The 18,836-nt window shown below is 34.7% G+C and overlaps 1 protein-coding gene across 1 annotated transcript in view; it reads right to left on the bottom strand.

Moving 5' to 3' along the window:
* Window positions 1-2,681: 2,681 nt before the first annotated feature.
* The window catches only part of LOC140753788 (uncharacterized), a 411,935-nt gene continuing 395,780 nt past the window's right edge, over window positions 2,682-18,836 (bottom strand). The window contains exons 4-9 of the mRNA XM_073088571.1: window positions 9,667-10,045; window positions 8,171-8,346; window positions 7,477-8,084; window positions 5,855-7,394; window positions 5,657-5,768; window positions 2,682-5,256 (exon numbers count right to left, since the gene is read on the bottom strand). Of these exons, the coding sequence (XP_072944672.1) occupies window positions 5,130-5,256; window positions 5,657-5,768; window positions 5,855-7,394; window positions 7,477-8,084; window positions 8,171-8,346; window positions 9,667-10,045 (2,942 nt within the window). The 3' untranslated portion in view covers window positions 2,682-5,129. The remainder of the gene's footprint in view (window positions 5,257-5,656; window positions 5,769-5,854; window positions 7,395-7,476; window positions 8,085-8,170; window positions 8,347-9,666; window positions 10,046-18,836) is intronic.

Genomic DNA, 18,836 nt, shown 5'->3' with positions numbered 1-18,836 from the left:
ACTCATCATGTAATCATGTAACTCAATGTCTCGGTATATACTCATGTAATATCCATAAATGTCAGTAAAATATGTGAGGGAGCATTACTGACGCGCGTGTGTTTACACGATACCAGTGATAACCCAATGGTTAGAAACTCGGCCTCTCAATCGGGGGGTACGTGGTTCGAATCTCAGGCGGGCACCTCTAATTTTCAATTTATATGTATTGTTAAAATTGCTGTCAGTAGGTAAAGCACAATGAATAGGCACTGACGAATTGGCGGCAGTAGCTACCTAACCGCTTTGCTTTTAAATAATGAGATATAAACGAACTGCCAAAAATCATCATCATCAACCCATTACTGTCCCACTGCTGGGCACCGGTCTCCTCTCAGAATGAGAAGGATTAGGCCATAGTCCACCGCGCTGGCCAAGTGCGTATTGGTAGACTTCACATACCTTTAAGATATTTTTTTATAAATCTCTCAGGTATGCAGGTTTCCTCACGATGTTTTCCTTCACCGTTTAAGCAAGTGATAATTAATTTCTAATACGCACATAAATTTGATAATCAGAGGTGCGTGCCTGGGATTTGAACCTCGGACCCCTCGATCGAGAGGCCGCGTTTCTTATCCACTAGGCTATCACTACCGTACTGCCAAAAATACTTACCTACAATTGGCCTAAACAAAACACCGTTTGAAATTGTCTCAACGTGGCCAAAATCGTAAAGACAATTTTCGATCTTTTGCATTCGTAAGCATCTTGGCCTTTTTATTGCGATAACTTTATGGTAAAGTTAGATAATTCTATTTGCTCGTTTTACGGCTCACACCCGAATCTACTCGAGCGGCTCCGAGAATAAAGATTATAGACACTAAACGCTCCGATTATTTAGCTCTAGTTATTCACTTGTTATACTAGCAACGGGTAGACGATTTTCTTAAAAACGTGTATCTCGTCTCCGTTCCGTAGTAAGAAGTATGGTTTTTACTTTTTACATTTAATTATATGCCGGAGAATCAAAAGCTTTATAACACCAATAACTTCGTAGTTATAAACAATTAAATTCGAGATGATTCACGCTAATCAAATAATGTGTATAAAAAACATACAATGTAAAGATGAAATATTTTATTCAAAGTTTTATTTTTACGGAACTCTTTCTGAACGTCATTAACCAAACAACTTCTTCTTCGTAAGACGTTTCGTTCGCTAAGAAAAAGCGTCATTGTGAGAGCTGCCGTTTAGATACTTACACGTTAGCATTTGCTCGCTCTTCGTTATTAGTTTCTGGTAAAACAAAAACCTAAAATTGCGCTTTGGATTATGAAAATGCTCCGCTTTTCTTTATGGAAATGAAATATAAACAATTTATTTGCAAATAGACACTGGTTTAGTATGAAAAACATCACAATGAATATATTCGGACTATACAAGAGTAATTCCAAACAATTTATATCAAAATACAAGTGGATCGTATGTTTGTTATTTATTAACTTTCCACGCGGCTTTCTGTCGTGGAATTATGTCATATTTTGGATATTTTTATATTATTTTATAGTAAATACTCTAATAAAATATTTTTTTCACTTTCACCCACTCGACTGGCATTCTGGACGCCACCATGCATTACCACCGTTGTGTAGCGCGTCTTCAGTTTCCACCATGTTACTTCTTATAACTAGGATATATTTTATTATAGTTCAAAGTGCTTGTGTCCAGGTACTGGGCAAAAATAAATATACAATGATATGTTGTGTATTTGCATATCTTAAAAAACATATTTTTTATATGTCGGATTTGTTGATTTTTCTTTCGTAACTTTTCCTTAACACATCATAAGAAGTATAATTACTAAAGAATCATAATTATATTTTCAACTACAGTTTTTTGAGCAAGAACCAGCTAATTTGACAGTGTTTTGCCTAACACTAATATATAAATAATGTATTCGAGTTAGGTCATTTATATATGTTAAAAAAATACTTACTGTATTCTACAATTTAATAATTTGGCAAAATAATATCGCATACAGGAATAATACCACATATGCCCATACATACAATCTTATCTGTCGCACAACTCACCCTCAGAACAGTGCCATAACATATGCAGGATGCTGCATAAGAACGATTTATTGACCGCCTCCCATCTTACGTGTGCAAGATAACTATTACGAGGATCGTATGTGTGTATGTATGTATGTATGAGTATCTTAACGCTGTCCCGTTAGTATGGATATTCTTTGATAACAATTTGCTTTTCAAACATAGCTACTAGAATGGCCAAGTTTGTTGAAAGTAGATTATATACGTTTTAAAACACTACACACAACTTTCAAAACTAATAGAATATTTTGATTTCGGAGGCACAATCGCCGCAGCTATTTCTACTTAACAGCCTTGGTAGGCGCTGCTGTGTTTTGGTTTGAACGGTATGGCAAAGTAGAAATACTTTCAACTTAGTCCACAGGAGTACCAATGCATCTATGATCTATCACAGGTAGGTCTCTAATATTATCTAAAGATGATTATAGAAATCCATTGGCATCAGTAGCCACTTACAACCGTGTGGACATCCTAAATGTTTGCTACTTCAATATTATAAAAAAAATCTTCGTGAATATTTGACTCAGCAGAAAGGTAAGGTAAGGTAAGGTTTAATAGAGAGAATTATCAGTACTAAAATAAAAGGCATTATACAAATAATTATATGTTTATTCAATATGTATATGCAGGTATATAGGTAACTTGATAGTTGGTATCGGGTGGGAATACTCTAGCGAAATAACTACAGATATGTAGGTATAATAAGACGTACAAATGTTCCACTACTTCGAATCATATTCACACAGACACAGAGTCGTAGCATTACTTATTGCACTGGTGTGTCCCACGCCTTATACTAAGTAAACAACATAAATAATATAATTATAATAGGAATAGTACAAGATAAATAGGTTAATAAATAGTAAAACGAAACAAGTTACAAGGATAACTATGACTTATAGGAATTTAACATCACTAAAAATTATAGTATTGCTGTTGATAGAAGATCTGGAGATAATAAAATCATTGGTAATGCTGAAATTAGTGACAGCAACTTCACAACAGAGCTTGAGTTATGTAAATTCACATCAAATATTTTATTTGAAACGATATAAAACTGGCTTATAGTTAATACTATTGAATACAATTACGATTCGAATTCCATAAAAAATATACAGAAAGTTTGCATTCATAATTCATATGCGTAGCAAAAAAACCTGTCGTTAAAAAAATAATATTCACGGTGAAAAAAAACATTTCTGACATTCATCGTAATACAGAGGCACGTCATGCATATGAAATCAAATATGAATTTGATCATATTAATAAAGAATCCAAAAGGAACCAATTTTGATCAACAACGCAAGTAAACGTAGTCAATGGAGCGATGTGAGAAATTAGCATAATCTTTACTACTCCTTAAGCCGATATACGGCCCTAACCTCGTTGGCAACGTTCCTTCATATCCGTTTATGGTATACGATAAACTTAATGACCCTTAATACTGAATCTAATATTCGAGCGTTTTTGGCGTAATGTATTCATGTTCTTGTCACCTTTATCTTTAGAAGGAAATCCTCTTGGATGCTATCCAAATCGGACCAAATATTTTGTTCCAGTGTCTTGCTAGGCGAGTTTTATGGGTAATAACGTTTTTGTAACTGTTTTTGTTAGTTATTTGGTGAAAACGAATAAACAACGTAAATAAGCTTATGAATTAGAGGTTACCGTTTTTTTACGAAGATTTTCGTTTTTATTTTATCACGTCCTACGCATAAGGGTCTTCATTAAGCGTTAACTCAATTTTGCCTACGTGTATATTAAAGGTAGAATAAAAGCTAGTAAGAACAGTTTACAAATTAGCACATTCTAATAGAGTTACAACTTTGTTAATTACAGAAAATATTGATAAAGTCATTAGAACATAGATCGCAGTCACCAATTCCATATTGTTTTAAGCGAATGTTTCTTTTGTGCATGCAGTACACTTTAATTATTTCAGTTATAGCGACTAATTCTCCAGATTTTTATCAACAACTAATGAAGTGCTTATTGCTGTTAGTATACAAATCTAAAGGACGATCTTTACAAGGATGTAAACATGTGTAATATTCGTACAAAATGCGCTCTTTACAAACTACCCTCTACAGTTGTTAAGAAATCGTTGTTTAACTTTACTCAAACCTTTTTACAACTTTACACTGCATTACTTATTTTCCATTTATCATGGTATATTTCGAAACTGTTTCTGATGAAATTGTAACTATAAATAATGTTTGAAAAACGATCTAATTTTAAACACGAATGTTATTTTCATGATTTTTTTATTAATCCTTTTTAGGTGTTTCAATTCCATCAAAATAGTATATTTAATGCTTCTTATACATTAGTTTTACATACAGTTTTATTATACATATACTTGTCTTAAACAAAAGGGGAATATCTCCAAATAATAGATAAGATAATGTGGCATTTATACAAAACAATAAGACTAATATAAATTATAGGTATGATAATAAGCATAATTCGATATCGGATGGTAATAATCTAGAGATGACTAGAATATGTTAAAGGATGATGGATACTACAGGACAAAAAAGGGTAGAAAATTCAGTCTTATGCACAGTAAACGTAAATATATCAAAACGGGCTAGTCTCTATCAGTAAATGAACTCATTATACTGTATTCAGTATAAAAATTAAATGCTGTAGTGGCACCGTCGTTGAATAGCATATAAAACTTTTTTTCATCATTTGACTCTATTACACTTGGCAATTTTATCATTAGAACAAAATCGTGTTTCCTTTTAATAAATAATGAAATAATTCAACGCACCTAATAAAATCCAAGTCTAATCGATAAGTCTATGACATCTTGCAGGTATTTTTTTTCGTTTCAATCAAATCATTTCATTCTCATTCAATTTAATCATTTTCACAATCAGCAAATTTTGGTCTATCTTAATAATAGTCATCATTGCAAATACAAAACGATTCCATTATTAATGTTAATTAATTACACAACCACACAAACATTTTAATTTCGACTTGTTTTCCTTTTTTGAGAGTAATAAGTACATTTGTTTTAAATTTAAATTAGGGTATATTGGTATAATTCGCCAGTTCCTTCCCATTTTTGTACATAGATGTGATAATGGGATCCAGATTATGATACTCCTTACCGGAACGTGGCCGCAATGTGTTGGTTGGTTGTCGACTTATCCTGAAATAATAAATATAATTTAGTTAATCGCATAAATAATACCGAAAAGAATAGTAACCTGTTACAACCAACTCTGTACGTCTCGTGTTTTTTGAATATTGATATTTAACTTCCAAAGTAAAATGTAAGAAGCAGTCCACTCTTAAAAACCATTCCTACCATACCACTACGGTGTAGTAAGAGAGACTTTTCCGAGGCGTTACAGCTTCGTCCTCAGAGGTAGCGGCACATTTGTAGCCGACCTCGGGTAGGAATCGAATCTTATCTGGGGTTGATTACAGGTCCATGGCCGGCAGTAGTCACTTGCCATCAGGTGAACTGCATGCTCGTCTGCTACTCCTATATTATAAAAACATCAACAAACGGTCTACTTAGGAAATATTCATTTGTTTCTATATACCTTACGCCAGTAGGAGTGTCAGAAGATGAATGCGAAGAAGTCAAAGAAAGTGTTTCAATGTAGTCTGACATATCCGATGTCCCACTTGAAGTGCTGTGTGTATCTAAAACACCTAAAAATAAAAATAAACAATTATTAACACGTATAGTGCTAATCAATTAAGAATTTAAAGTACTTCATAATTAATACTAGGTATACCTTTGAATTGCTTTGGAGGCAAAACCGGCACTTCTGCTTCAGCTGAGGAAGATTTCGCAGGAACATTTGTTCGGTGTATCTGCATCGACATATCTCGTAGTGGATCTGATGATTTTGATTTCCTTGGTAAAGATGAATGTAAACATCCAGATAAATTTCCTCTCATCCTTCTCTGTAACATATACTGATACCTCGATTGTCCAGAAGTCAAAGGCATTTCAAACTCTTGGAACTCTCCGGGCCCATGTTTTAATGAGCAACTTGACACGCCAGAATCGTTTGAACTCGAAGAATCTCTATTTCCACCTGACTTACAGGGTACACTCGAAGATCTCTTAATTTGAGCATTATCCATGTGCTTGTTTCTTAAGTGAGGTACTTCTTTAGAAGAACTTTCTTCAGATGTTTTATTCTCAGACGCCGATGATTTACAACAATCATAACATTCTCTTTCGCATGGAGGTGACGCTAGTCTACTCTCCAGCGCTAAGTTCCGTAATGTTTCCAAAGAAGAAGAAGTTGCATGACTTCCAATACTACTATCAAATTCCTTCAAATCTTCTAGGAGTCTCGCGGAATCTACAGAGCTAGATCGCTTCTGCATCGAATCTCTGTTGTTGTTTACAGGTGTTTCATCAAATGACTGCGTACGATTTCCACTACCATTCAATGTGGGTATGCTTAAAGATTTTTCAATGTCTGCTCGATAAAGTTTTTGCATAGGATGTTTCAAGCTCTGTGACCAATTTGGCTTCGGAGACATAGGTGTGTATCCAGGATTAGATCCTAATGCTCGGTTTGCCATTTCGCACTTGGCCTCGCGTGAGGGTTCCATAAGTAAATATTCATCACTTCTATTTCTCTTAATATCCTGTTGATTATGAGCTGGATTTTGACAATGAACACATTTCGTACAAAGTTTAGGTTTCCTGGGCAAGGAATTAACTGCAAGGTCAATATTTGCACTCAATGCATCTAGTTCACTTTGTGTTACACCAGCTTTCTTAAGCAGATCTTTAGCATTTTCATAAAATTCTAAAGATAAGGCGAATTCAAGATTTTCATAATTCGCGTATGGACCTTCGAAATCTTTTCCCTCCTTAGGTTCAACGTTCTGATAGTTTGTGAAATCAGTCTCTTGACCGACGCCAATTTCTTTGTCTTGTTCGGCAACGGCGCTCTGTCTGTTGGTTTTTCGTGACATATCTACAGTAGCATATAGAGCCATACCATCTGACCTATCCGTATTTACTACTTCGGTATTTATTTTTTCTCCACTAGGACTCTTTTTGCAGTATGGAAGGCTTATCAAAGTGTTAGCCCAATTTGTTACTTTTTGGCATGGACATTCTACATGTTGTAAGTTTTCTTCGCATTCTACTATAAGTGGCTTCTTCTTTGATCCAAATTTTAATATGCATCCACACTTTTTTGTTAACACCAACGAACCGGGGGCTGAATTTTTGTTAACTTGGAATAAGTCTTCTGCTAACGCTTGTTTTATCCTTTTAGGTGTATCATAATATTCTGCGTTGTCGACCTGAAATAAAATTTAGTTAATTAATTCTTATGATGTACAAATACAGCTCTTAAGACTTATTGTTAACATACAAAATACTTACTTCAGCATGTGCGACTTTGGGTATGTCATAATTTTCGTAAGGACCCACTTTAGGATTCTTCGTGGGATAATTATCATTTACACAGGGGCATACTTTTGAAGGTAATGGAGCAGGTGGTTTCATCTGATCAAAATGTAACGGCTTAGGAGGTCTTTGTGGTGGACAATCTTTACATTGGCAAGTTTCAGCATTCTTTCTAATTGTCCTTGGTGTTAAATATTCTGTACTATTCGATGAATTGTCAGAACTACTTTCAGGAACTGCCTCCATTGTCCAGGCAGGATTAAAGTGAGTGCCGGGTGTTAAAGCAACTGTTGACGAACGAGACATTGCGCCCAGTTTGGTTAGACAATTGTTACACCGCTCAAGTGTAACATGATCGGCGCCACTCCATGGAGCCTTTGGACATATTTCTGGATCATGTCTGTAATCGTGCTCCTCGAATCCTCGTCTCTCGTCAGATGGCCAATAAGGTGAAGTTTCACCACAATCTTCACCAAAATAATTCTCCTCGTACAAAGCACTTGCCGTGTCTGGAATTGACTGATCAACTGTGTTTTGATCGGAGAGTCGCGTGTTAGCACGCAACTTACTGCCTCGTTCGGCACCTATTTAGATAAGAAATATACTTAATATGAATGTTTACAAGACAACAAAATTAATGTAATTTCGATAATTAATAGGGGAAATTTACCGGTACCAGCCCGTGAAGAAGTCGGTCGTTGTAATGAAAGATTCCCGTGAGCCGCTTGATCAAAGGCATCTGTGATATCTTGGGCTTGATCAGTTATTAGCAAATGTAGTCCCTCTCCCTTACCGCAATGGGACCCTCCTTCAAAGCAGAATCGTCCTTCCACCACTCCGTAACGCCTGTGTAAATTATGGTTTATTAATTTTAAGTACCTTAAGCTCTATTACACACCTTACTTTTTATAAAAGCTTATATCAATAAAGTAAGGAAATGAACAACGTTGCACGTTTCACATTATGCTATGGTTTAAGGACATGGGACCGCAACTATATTCGTTTCATACTGTAACAAAGTGCATTGCATTTACTCGTGCATAACTTGGTCGTAGTTTAGTTTTATCTGAAATTGTACAATTGCAAAGCAGTGTTCTAAATTTGCGGCTAACTCGTATAGCGTTGCTTCCTTTCTAATTTGCAGCGAAACGCGGAAGCAATTGCCGTTTAGTTTGTAAATTGTTTTATGTGTTGCATTGTGCCACTTATATAATATTTAGCAGTATTTAAGAAATATTTGTAAAATGCATTGTCCATTTCATGTTCCAAAATATTATTGCATTAATTAATTATGTAGAAGGAAGGTAGTTCCTAAAGTCTACGAAATCTTTTTATACATTGCCAATGTTTAAAAAATTGAGAATTGTTCAAAAGGAGTGCCAACTATTGGTATTCTCAAATGTAAAATACGAGTTAGAAAGTTCAAATCTTAACGGGTTAGTTACGGTCACGGAACATTGAGCATTCGCATAAACTCAAGGAGTCGTAACTCAAAAATATTTCGTATTTCCGTTTGCGGCTGGAGTTGGCAACACTGGGAGGCTAACTCGTCCAAGATGGCGTCGCCAACAAAATGGTGGAGCCGACAAAATGGCTGCCTCACCGGAAGCAGCCGCCATTAACTCACGCTGGCGTGCAGACGAACTACATAAACCCGACAGATGCCACGTTTATGGACGGACCGTGAAATGTTTGCGTTTTATTATTCAACTGAGTGCAGTTGTGAACTGCGATCAGTAACTCACTTTTATTACCTGTCTAGTTTTTATTTTCTAGCTTTGTGATGGAACGTTGTTTTGACGTTGTTTGGAACAGGAAAAATGCTTGTAATAAGGTTTAGATAAACCTAAATCGTGATCAATGGCGTGAACTAATACAGGAAATAATATACGAGCTTATTTTTATATGACATTCGGAATGTAAACAAGTCTTTTATAAAAAAATAAGTTTAATTTTTACTTTAAGAAGAATACGAAAAAGTGTCCATGAGTACCCTCTTTAAATTAAGAGTAATGTGTGTAAAGTTCACCATGTTGATTAAATTTATTACTGGTAGACTTTCTAAACCTTCCCAAAAATATCACGGATCAAGCTTCATCTCAAATATGACAAGTCAAAATAACGTAGTCCTTTCTAAATCTATAAACATACTTAATTAATACTTACCTTAAATGCGCTAACTCCCACAATCCAAGGAGACGTGGCGGTACACCACTTGTCAACGCAAATCTTCGTCCTTGGATATGTAGTCTCGCGGGCCCAGCTGGCAGCTTCCGAGACCCACCTCCACCAATCATTACTAGAAATTCCTTGGATGATCCAAGCTGCCCCCCTACTTTGACCTGCCAGGCGATCAACCTCTCACGAGTCTCGAAAGCAAGTACTACGATCACGTCCTGGCATATTATGGCTATGGTGTTTGATTCCTTATCCAGTGTGAATCCAGATTCGAATCCCAGAAAATGTTGAAGTGAGAGAGATGCTTTCGTCTGTCCTTTTTTGTAGCGGTCTTTTGGGTCCCTGTACAGCTGAAGATGAAGACAATCTGAAACAAAAGACAAACTCTCAACAAATATTGTTAAATACAATAGAATAAAACTTAAAAGTTCAGATAAAATTACGTATTTAGAAAACTCCTCTATTTCTTCAATCTCAAAGTTGTCATAAAGTGTTATTTTTCATTAATGAATTAGTTAAAACTTTGAATCAGCAAAAACTAACAAAACCTTTCGAAATAATTGGCAAGGATCGCAAGGACATTACTCGAACCAATAGGATTAGCGCTGACTTTTTGCTGGGAACCGTCTTTTTTCAAACGACAAGGAACGGAGCGTCCCAATAATTACCGTTCGTCCAGCATACGTTCCAATTACCGGACCAGCGAACAGTTCAATTAGAGGGCACAGTCTTTGAAGATTAGCGACCCACTTTGATGGCGACCGGCTAGAGTGGCTTTATGTCATTAATTTTGTCATTTGTTCACAATACTGACAATGGTGATTGGTTTAATATATCTAGTTGTAATTAACTTGATAATTACAGGTCACATAAGTAGTTACACCCAGGAATTGAATTAAGTTAAAATAAGTTTTTTTTAATTCATGGTATTTCATTTAAATAAAATTTCAAGTAATCTGAAGTTGTAATTAGGTATAAATAAAAATAACCGTAGATGATTATGTATTTATTGAGAAATACCTATCATTACTGTGCACTGTGTGGTTTGGTTTTCAAGTTAATGTATATTTGAGTAATAATTATTTTAATACCATTTCAATTATTAAAATATTTTTTGCATGCAAGTTTTTACTTATTGTCATACCTAGATTATCATGACCGATTATCTTGTTAAGGAGCAAGAATTTTCCAATTACTCGCCAATTGGAGTTAGCAAGGGGTATTCTTTGAGGTGGAATCAAAGTGGGTTCAGCTCAAGAGGCACGCACTACAGTCGGTTAATACGATTAGATCCACAGGTCGCACTACAAGGGTTTGATTTACAGATCTTTATTTGTACGGATAAACATTCATTTAGATATTTATGTTGTATGCTTTTTACATATGTAGCTTAATTTATTCAATATTGAATCCTTCGTGTTTCACTTCGAAGACACCAAATGCTATTGAGTGAGTTGGTTTGAGGGTCGTCAGGAAAAGACAAACAAAGTATTACAACTTAGCACTCGGGAGTAGCAAGCCATCTGAAACTGAGCTCAGGTCTCCAATCCTTTTCAGAGTTGATTACAGTTATCAACGGAATCAGTGATTACTTATCACATTAAAACAGTAATTTTGTGTTTGATTATTTGTTGGTTTTGTTTATTATTAAAGTCGCTAATAACATTATTATTCCTAATAAATTACCTCTTAAGTATTGACATCACAAAATTATTGCCTACAATAACCTTAGAGAGTTCCAATTCTTGTTGTCAAATAGCAATAGATTTACGAGTATTGCCAAAAAACCGGCAAAAGCCGTCCGTGTTTTTGTCTGGTATTCGATGACCCTCTTTGAGGACTAAAAGGCAATAATGTTTTAGGTGTTGCGATAAAGTCAGGCTTTCGCCAAATCGATTTTTGTATTATTGTTGCGAAGGAAATACGCATTTATCTTTAGTATCATTATCTTTAGGATCGGCGCAGAAGGAACAATGTTAAGATAATTAATCCATTTGTCGTTCTATCTGTTTGTCTATTGAAATTGTCGGTTGACAATTTTAATTCTTTAACTCTTTAACTCATAACAAATCATGGCGAATATAAAGACAATAAGCGAATACAAACATATTACTTTTCTGTTTCGTACTTTTGAAAGTGCAATTATTTTTGTGGACGGGTATTACTTATTAAAGTAACATATAAAAAGACATTCCTTTCAAGTGGCACTGTTTGTTAGCATTACATTATTACGTAAATAAATCGAATTTGGTCAAAATGTAAATTTCAATCTAGCTAGACATGCGTAAACAGCGCTATACAATTGTGTTCTGACAATATCCTTCAACAATTATGCCCGTCCACCCGTTCACCTGTGCCAAATGCTAAGAGCCAGAAATCACAGACAGTTAACTGTCTGCTCTAATCCTTCGGGTATATCCGAGTATATACAGGATTAGTATTAGATTGTAGGTACTGGTACACTATAGTTTGGGTTGATCGATAGTTTAGCAGAAGCTGTAGTTAAACACAGTAGATATATCTGAATGTAAGGTCTATTTCCCTTTAGGTAATTGAATTACGCATGTAATAAATGAATTAAAGTAAAACAATATAATTAATGCAAATTATCAGTGCCTATTTTATCGGCTAATTCCGGTCTATCCTATTGAGATTCCGGGTATTCAATGTATTTTAAAATGATTTATGTTTATATTTAACTTATTTATTTTTCTACTTATGTTTATATGTATATGTTATACCATGTTATACCAGATATATAAAATCTATCTGGTAGATAATTTCTACTATAAATGAATTCATTGTTTACGAAATGGACAAATTTAATTATTATAATAGTTGGTCCGCTTAAAGTTACATGAAGACATGAACATGTAGACGTACTACATGAAAGGTCTTAGTAAATTTGAATCCGTTAAATATATTTATAGTAAGCCTATGTGTAAGGTAGTTATCACGAGTGGAGTTAACTGTCGGGTCTATTCCGATGGGTATGGTCTACGCGGAGAGTTCCCCTGGGGCTTCCGTCAGATAGTTGCCCTACACGTTATATACCTACTCGGTTACGATTTTGTGTAACAAACACATGTACAATTTAGAATAATACAAACCTACTTTTTCCGTAATTGTTAGGGTACGATCTTTTTTATGACATTTAATGAGCAAATGAGTGTACAATGTACATCCTACCTCATTGTAGTAGCTACTGCGTCAATGGATATGACTGGACCACAAAATCAAATCTAATCTCATCTAGGATTGATTAATGATGTCCATGGACTAGCCACTTATAATCAGATGGACTGTATGGTCTTTTGCTGCTCCAGACCCATAATGATTTATACTTTTGTATTGCAATTATGTAGCCCCACAGTGACCCACAGGTGTTAAATATAGGCATAGTTTGTCAAATCGAATTAGGTTTTTTTTAAACCAATTAATACTTTTGAAATCGGTAGTTTGAATAGCTAGGTTATATATTTCATGTGGATTAGAATAGTGAAATACTCCACTCAATCCAAACAACACTCACGAACTCTTATCAATGGATGTAATCCTATTTTCCGCTTCACTTGTATAACGTGAAGTACTGTTGACACTTGACTCATTTTAAAGCTGATCCTGAATAAAAGCATTCTTTAGCAGCCATAGCAGATTGTAGTTATACTACGCTGACCTATTTCGAGATTCCGTACTAACAAGCTATACAAGCTATCTGATTTGAGTGGTCTCTGCAACCGATCAAAGATCCTTTGATACCCCTAAGGGTTAAGCTTGTATAGCTTTTAAGCCTTCAATTTCGATAAACAAATATTAATTAAGTGAGACATAGGTTTAGTGTTTCATTTTTGTTTGATGTCATTTAAAGAGATTTATCTAACTTAAATAAAATAATTCAGCCAGATTCAAAGAATTTAGTTACTTCTGTGACTTAGAAGGAAACCTTAAAAATAGAATCATCTCAATTTTTCAACTTTCTTGTATAGAAACATCAAACCAAAATTATAGGATCACAGATATTCTCTAGATGCCTCTGCACACGGTACTCTTTAATGCCAACGTTCCAAAAAAATGTAGTTCTTCCGTAAACAGTGATTCAATGTTCAGAAAACACACCCTTGAACGCCGACTTGTGGATCTAATCGCATTATCTGTCTTCTTGAACAGTAGGGCCACTCGGGCCTAACTTCCTTAGCGATTTGATGAGTGGGCCGATCCAACTAATCACACATGTAGCTATGTAAGATCATATAATCGTATTATATATTAACTTTAGCATGTTAGTAATAATTAATCTTAACCAATGTTAAAATTGACTAATTTGAACTGTAGCGAATAAAAAATATTACGCGACAAAACCGGCGTAGTCAAGATATTATAATATTACTAACTGAGCCCGCAAACGTTGTGTTGCCATATAAATAAAAAAAATGTTAAGGGTGAACAACCCTTATCACTAAGGGGTATGAAAAATAGATAGTAGCCGATTCTCAAACCTACTTAATATGCGTATAAAATTTGGTGAAAATCGATAAAGCCGTTTCGGAGCAGTACGGTAACTAACATTGGGACCCGAGAATTTATTACATATAAGATGAGGCAGGATATTTTTGGTCTATACTTACACTAGAGATTTTTGATTCGTGAATCCTAAGCTACTAGCGATAATTCACCCAACTGCTGACCCTCCAAATGGGTCCTAACTTTCTCGATTGGTATACATTGAACTATTTCTAAATTTAAAACCAAACTATAAATATACAAGGTCAAAATTCATTTCAATATCACAGCTCTGTCAATTTGTCAGGACCGAGAAAGGGTATAATGAGTAATTAGCCCAGTATAACAATGAACCTTATTAATTAAAGTTCCCAGGCGAACGACGATCTCGCTTATAATTGCTTCTAAAAGTTCCACTAATTAGTTTAAAAAATGGGAACGCTCTCGTGTTCCGCTGGTATTAACTTTGGCTCTTCTACTCACTAATTATTACTTCTAAAGACTTGACTTTCTATTGCCATGTTTAGTTTAGTTTCGTCTAATGTATAGTGGATGCCTTTATTGTGAATGAATATCTTCTGATCAAAAAGTAGTGATAGCTGGTGAGCCAGAAATGTATCAATTCGTATTAGTATGTGGTCTTTAAAAGTAGACAATGTTGGTGATAAACTGATAAAGCTCCAATTTGAAGTTGTGGTGAGTTGAGATGTGTGTGAGGAATTCCCCAAGTTAGAATTCTAATTTTACACATTGCGTTATAAGAAATTCTAAAAAGGGATGTCGATTCGACTTTTATTCGCGAAATAAGTATTCGTGTTGGTAAATATTTTTCAGCAAAGCTCTAAACGTCTAGTATAATCTAATATTTAAGTTATAGAAAATAGAGATATTCATGGAAAAAAATACCGTTACAAGCTAGTAATCTGCAATGATAATGGTTTAATGGATACGCGCCATAATAATAATTCAAATTGAATTTCGCATTTGTTTTGATATGGCTAAAATATAGTGGAGTTATTTTAACTAGCCCGCTTTTAATATTGCTCATTGTTAAAACAAACTAATTGTTTTAGTAAGTAATTGTTTAGCGAGCGCTGTCAATGCGTTTACTAAGTAAATATTTTTGTTCTGAATAATTCAAATTAGTGATATAGTTTATAATATGAGTAATAGTATTGAAAATAATTATTGGCAACTGCATGATTATATTGAATAATCGGTTGTTACAACTAAAGTTTGCAAATGATACGCCGCTACCTCCGAAGACTTATAAAGAATGCCTCGGAAACCCTTCACATCATAAAACAGCAACGCGTATCACTGCTGTTATAGGGCAGAAATAGGTGTGGGGGTGGTCCGTCATAGTCGAACCACAGAGGTTTCTACCACCTTTAAATGTTATTTATGTAAAAAAATCCGACTTGCTACTTTCATGATAGCTCGTAACGTAGTACCTATTCAAGGTAACTCACACAAGTGAAGTTGTGCTTACCATATTATATAATAAAATTATAGTTCAAAAAACTAAAAAACCACGCTTGTGTGTATATGATGTGTTTCAGAACATTTGAGTTATAGGGAAATAACATTATTATTTACTAAACTAAAAATCACGCTATAACAATTACGCATTTTGAAACTAAAAAGCAATAATTATTTGCAATCTAAACTTGCGATGAACTTTGCTGAAGGTGCTTGAAAAATCTCGCCTCGAAAATCGTTAATCCTGAAGATGTTGATAAGGACAATGGTACAAAATTAATAAAATCGTGTATGTCATCGGTTTTTGATAATTCTTCAAAATTTTGAATTAAACTGAACGTTCAAAGTGGATAGAAATCGGGCTCAAAGTTTCCGTTACTGTTACCTACATACATACATACAAACGTACAACCCAAGCTAATAAAAGCGTGTTAAAAATGCCCAGTTAACGGCATTCAGTGATATTTTAACCATTCCAAGCGCTTAACATAGTGTAGTATAACCACACATTGACCCTCTTTTCATTGAATGCAATATGCACGCCTTGAGCACGAAAAAGAGCAGAATTGGCTTTGCTTCAATATTTTGTTCGAGCAATATTTTTTGGGACAGAGCATAATACAAAGAGTTTAACAACAGCGTTATGAGATAATCGTTCATCCCGCCATTAAATTAGAAGCGAGACGAGGAATACAAAACGCGAAACAAACGGGCAGCCGTTATTAGTATTCATACGAGTTTTCGGAACAATCAACGCGTGGTTGCGAGCGGGCGCGCGGCGGGAAATCCAATTAAAGGTTATAAAGGCATTAAAATACCACTTTTGGGCAATGGGCTTTTGCTTTGCGATTATATTCCTTTTACAAAATCGACGGACTAACATTCCCTCACTCATTACTCTTCATTGTTCTTAATAATTTAGGTTATCCCAAGTGGGGTATTACATCGTGTTACTGTTAATATCTATTTATTTTTGAATATATTTAATCACGAAATAAGTGAAAGCTACTAAACAAATACGACTCGTACTACAAGTACGAGTCGTATTTGTTTAGTAGCTCATACTGTCTATTGTCTTACAATAATTAGGGTAGAATTAGCCTGGGAAAGGAAAGGGTCTGGTTGTGATATACATACATAATATCTATGTCCTTATCAACGACTTACCTGTAAATATGTGGTACGCCGGCTCTTCTTCCTTTTTTTACAAAAAATATCAAAAGTGCCTAAAAGTTTTAAAAATCAATTAATTGATACATATTACCAGTACCAGTACATACCAGGAGGAATAGTACATGAGTTTAGCTAGGAATGTAGGTGCAAATATCAATCCATTAAGCAAGCCATCGCGCTCTTCTATTAGAGTCGGTCGAAATAATCACGAAAACTCGTCTTCAACCCCTCAACCCCTGTCACCTTGAACCCGGCCATCCATCGCACCAACTTGTTTCCATTAGCTCCCGTTTTTCCTCCGAGACCCCAACTCGGTGTTACAGAACTTCGCGAATACATTAGCTTCGAAAGCGACAAAACTGACAAATTCGACTCGACGTTCCCCCGCATTCCTTACCCCCCATTTCACGCCCCATCCACTGACGTGACATCCATTACCGCTCAGCCCAGATCCGTCTTTAACGACCCGTGTACAATAGCAGCAGTAGATAGTACAGAGCATATTCAGTCATGAAACTCACTGTGATACAGTGAAAATTGGTTGGAGTTGTATACGTAGATGCTTTGACACCCAACTTTGAAAAGGACTCTCTCCCTGTAATTGTAGATTTGGAGTTAAATTACCTACAACATCTAAAAAAATATACACGCGAACGGCTACGACATTATAAATCATTACGATAGCTATTCTTATAGCCATTCATAAATAAACACAAAGATTTTGATAAACATTAAATACAAAAAAGCATTTTAATTAAAATATGTCAGTCATACTCAAAAGTTGGTGACTGTAATGTACGTCATAGAACACTATCTTTGAACTCGAATTTGCCGTAAAAATTAGGTTAATCGTGGGTGTTAAAACGAGAACTGCATTTGAACTCAGAATTGCGGTGATAGTAATAAAGTATGCAGATAGTAACTGCGAAGTTGAAGCGATATATCATAGTCTGATCATTTGCAGTGACGAGGGGAGCGGAATTAAGATTGATGATAATAGCATCGTTATTCTTAAAGCGCGGAGCCAAATCGAAGGCGGAAGTGGATCACGGGATAAAAAAGCCAAAACTCATCCCGATGGAAGTGACAATGGAAAAGAAAGTGATATAGATGACTCAGGTTTTGGTTTTAAAAGTAAGAAAACTGATATTTAAATTGCCGATGAAGCCGATGAATTTTATCCGCGAATTGTCGTGAATAAAGGGTTGTTACTATGTGTGGAAGGGCTACCTTAGCGATTTATATTTGAATTACTTTTTACTTTGTAGTGATATTGAGTTAGTTTCTTTTTGTTCATTTTTTTCTAGCTATCGATTCAATTATTTAGACGTGATATATGTTTCTTAGAATAAATATAGATTTAAAATAAATCTTGTATGTATACTTATAAACAGTGAATAAATTTGTATAACATTAAAATGTATACAAAGTTATGTTGCAAGCTCAAATTATTATTCTAACAAAAGAAAATTAATAACGTTAATTAACAACATACCAATTATGAATACAACTATCAATCTTAATTAATAATTTATACAAATAATTTCACAAACAACCTCTCAGCAAGTAAATTAGTTCATTAAGTATTATAATTATAAACTTAAAAGGGAATTTCATTTCAAAGAACTGTTTCGATTAATTTTATATTGTTGCTTTAGTTATTGATCATTTAGGAAAACACTTTACGGATATAATAAAAAAGTTAATTTTCATGATTGGCTATAAATTCATCGTGGTACTTTTAAAAGGGTAAAAACAGTCCTATATAATATATAAAAAATGCCATTTCCTAACATGATTTTGTACCCAAGTCAATAAATAGGTAAAAATGAACAGACTGAGAGTTTGTGGACAAGTAAAAAGTCCCAAGCAACACTCAGGCAAAAGAATACAATAAATTACAACCAACATTAAAAACAAATGAATTTCCAATTCGCAAAACAACAAACGGCAACGAAGGCTGAAATTTAGCAATTAGCGAGAAAACGAGAAATCAAAAAGAT

Source organism: Epargyreus clarus, unplaced genomic scaffold, assembly GCF_041222505.1.
Source record: "Epargyreus clarus isolate Ecla_fem2 unplaced genomic scaffold, WU_Ecla_fem_2.2 ptg000027l, whole genome shotgun sequence".
NCBI classification, from domain to species: domain Eukaryota; kingdom Metazoa; phylum Arthropoda; class Insecta; order Lepidoptera; family Hesperiidae; genus Epargyreus; species Epargyreus clarus.
The sequence above is the reverse complement of the archived record's forward strand: the minus strand, read 5'-3'. Positions and strand labels throughout refer to the sequence as shown.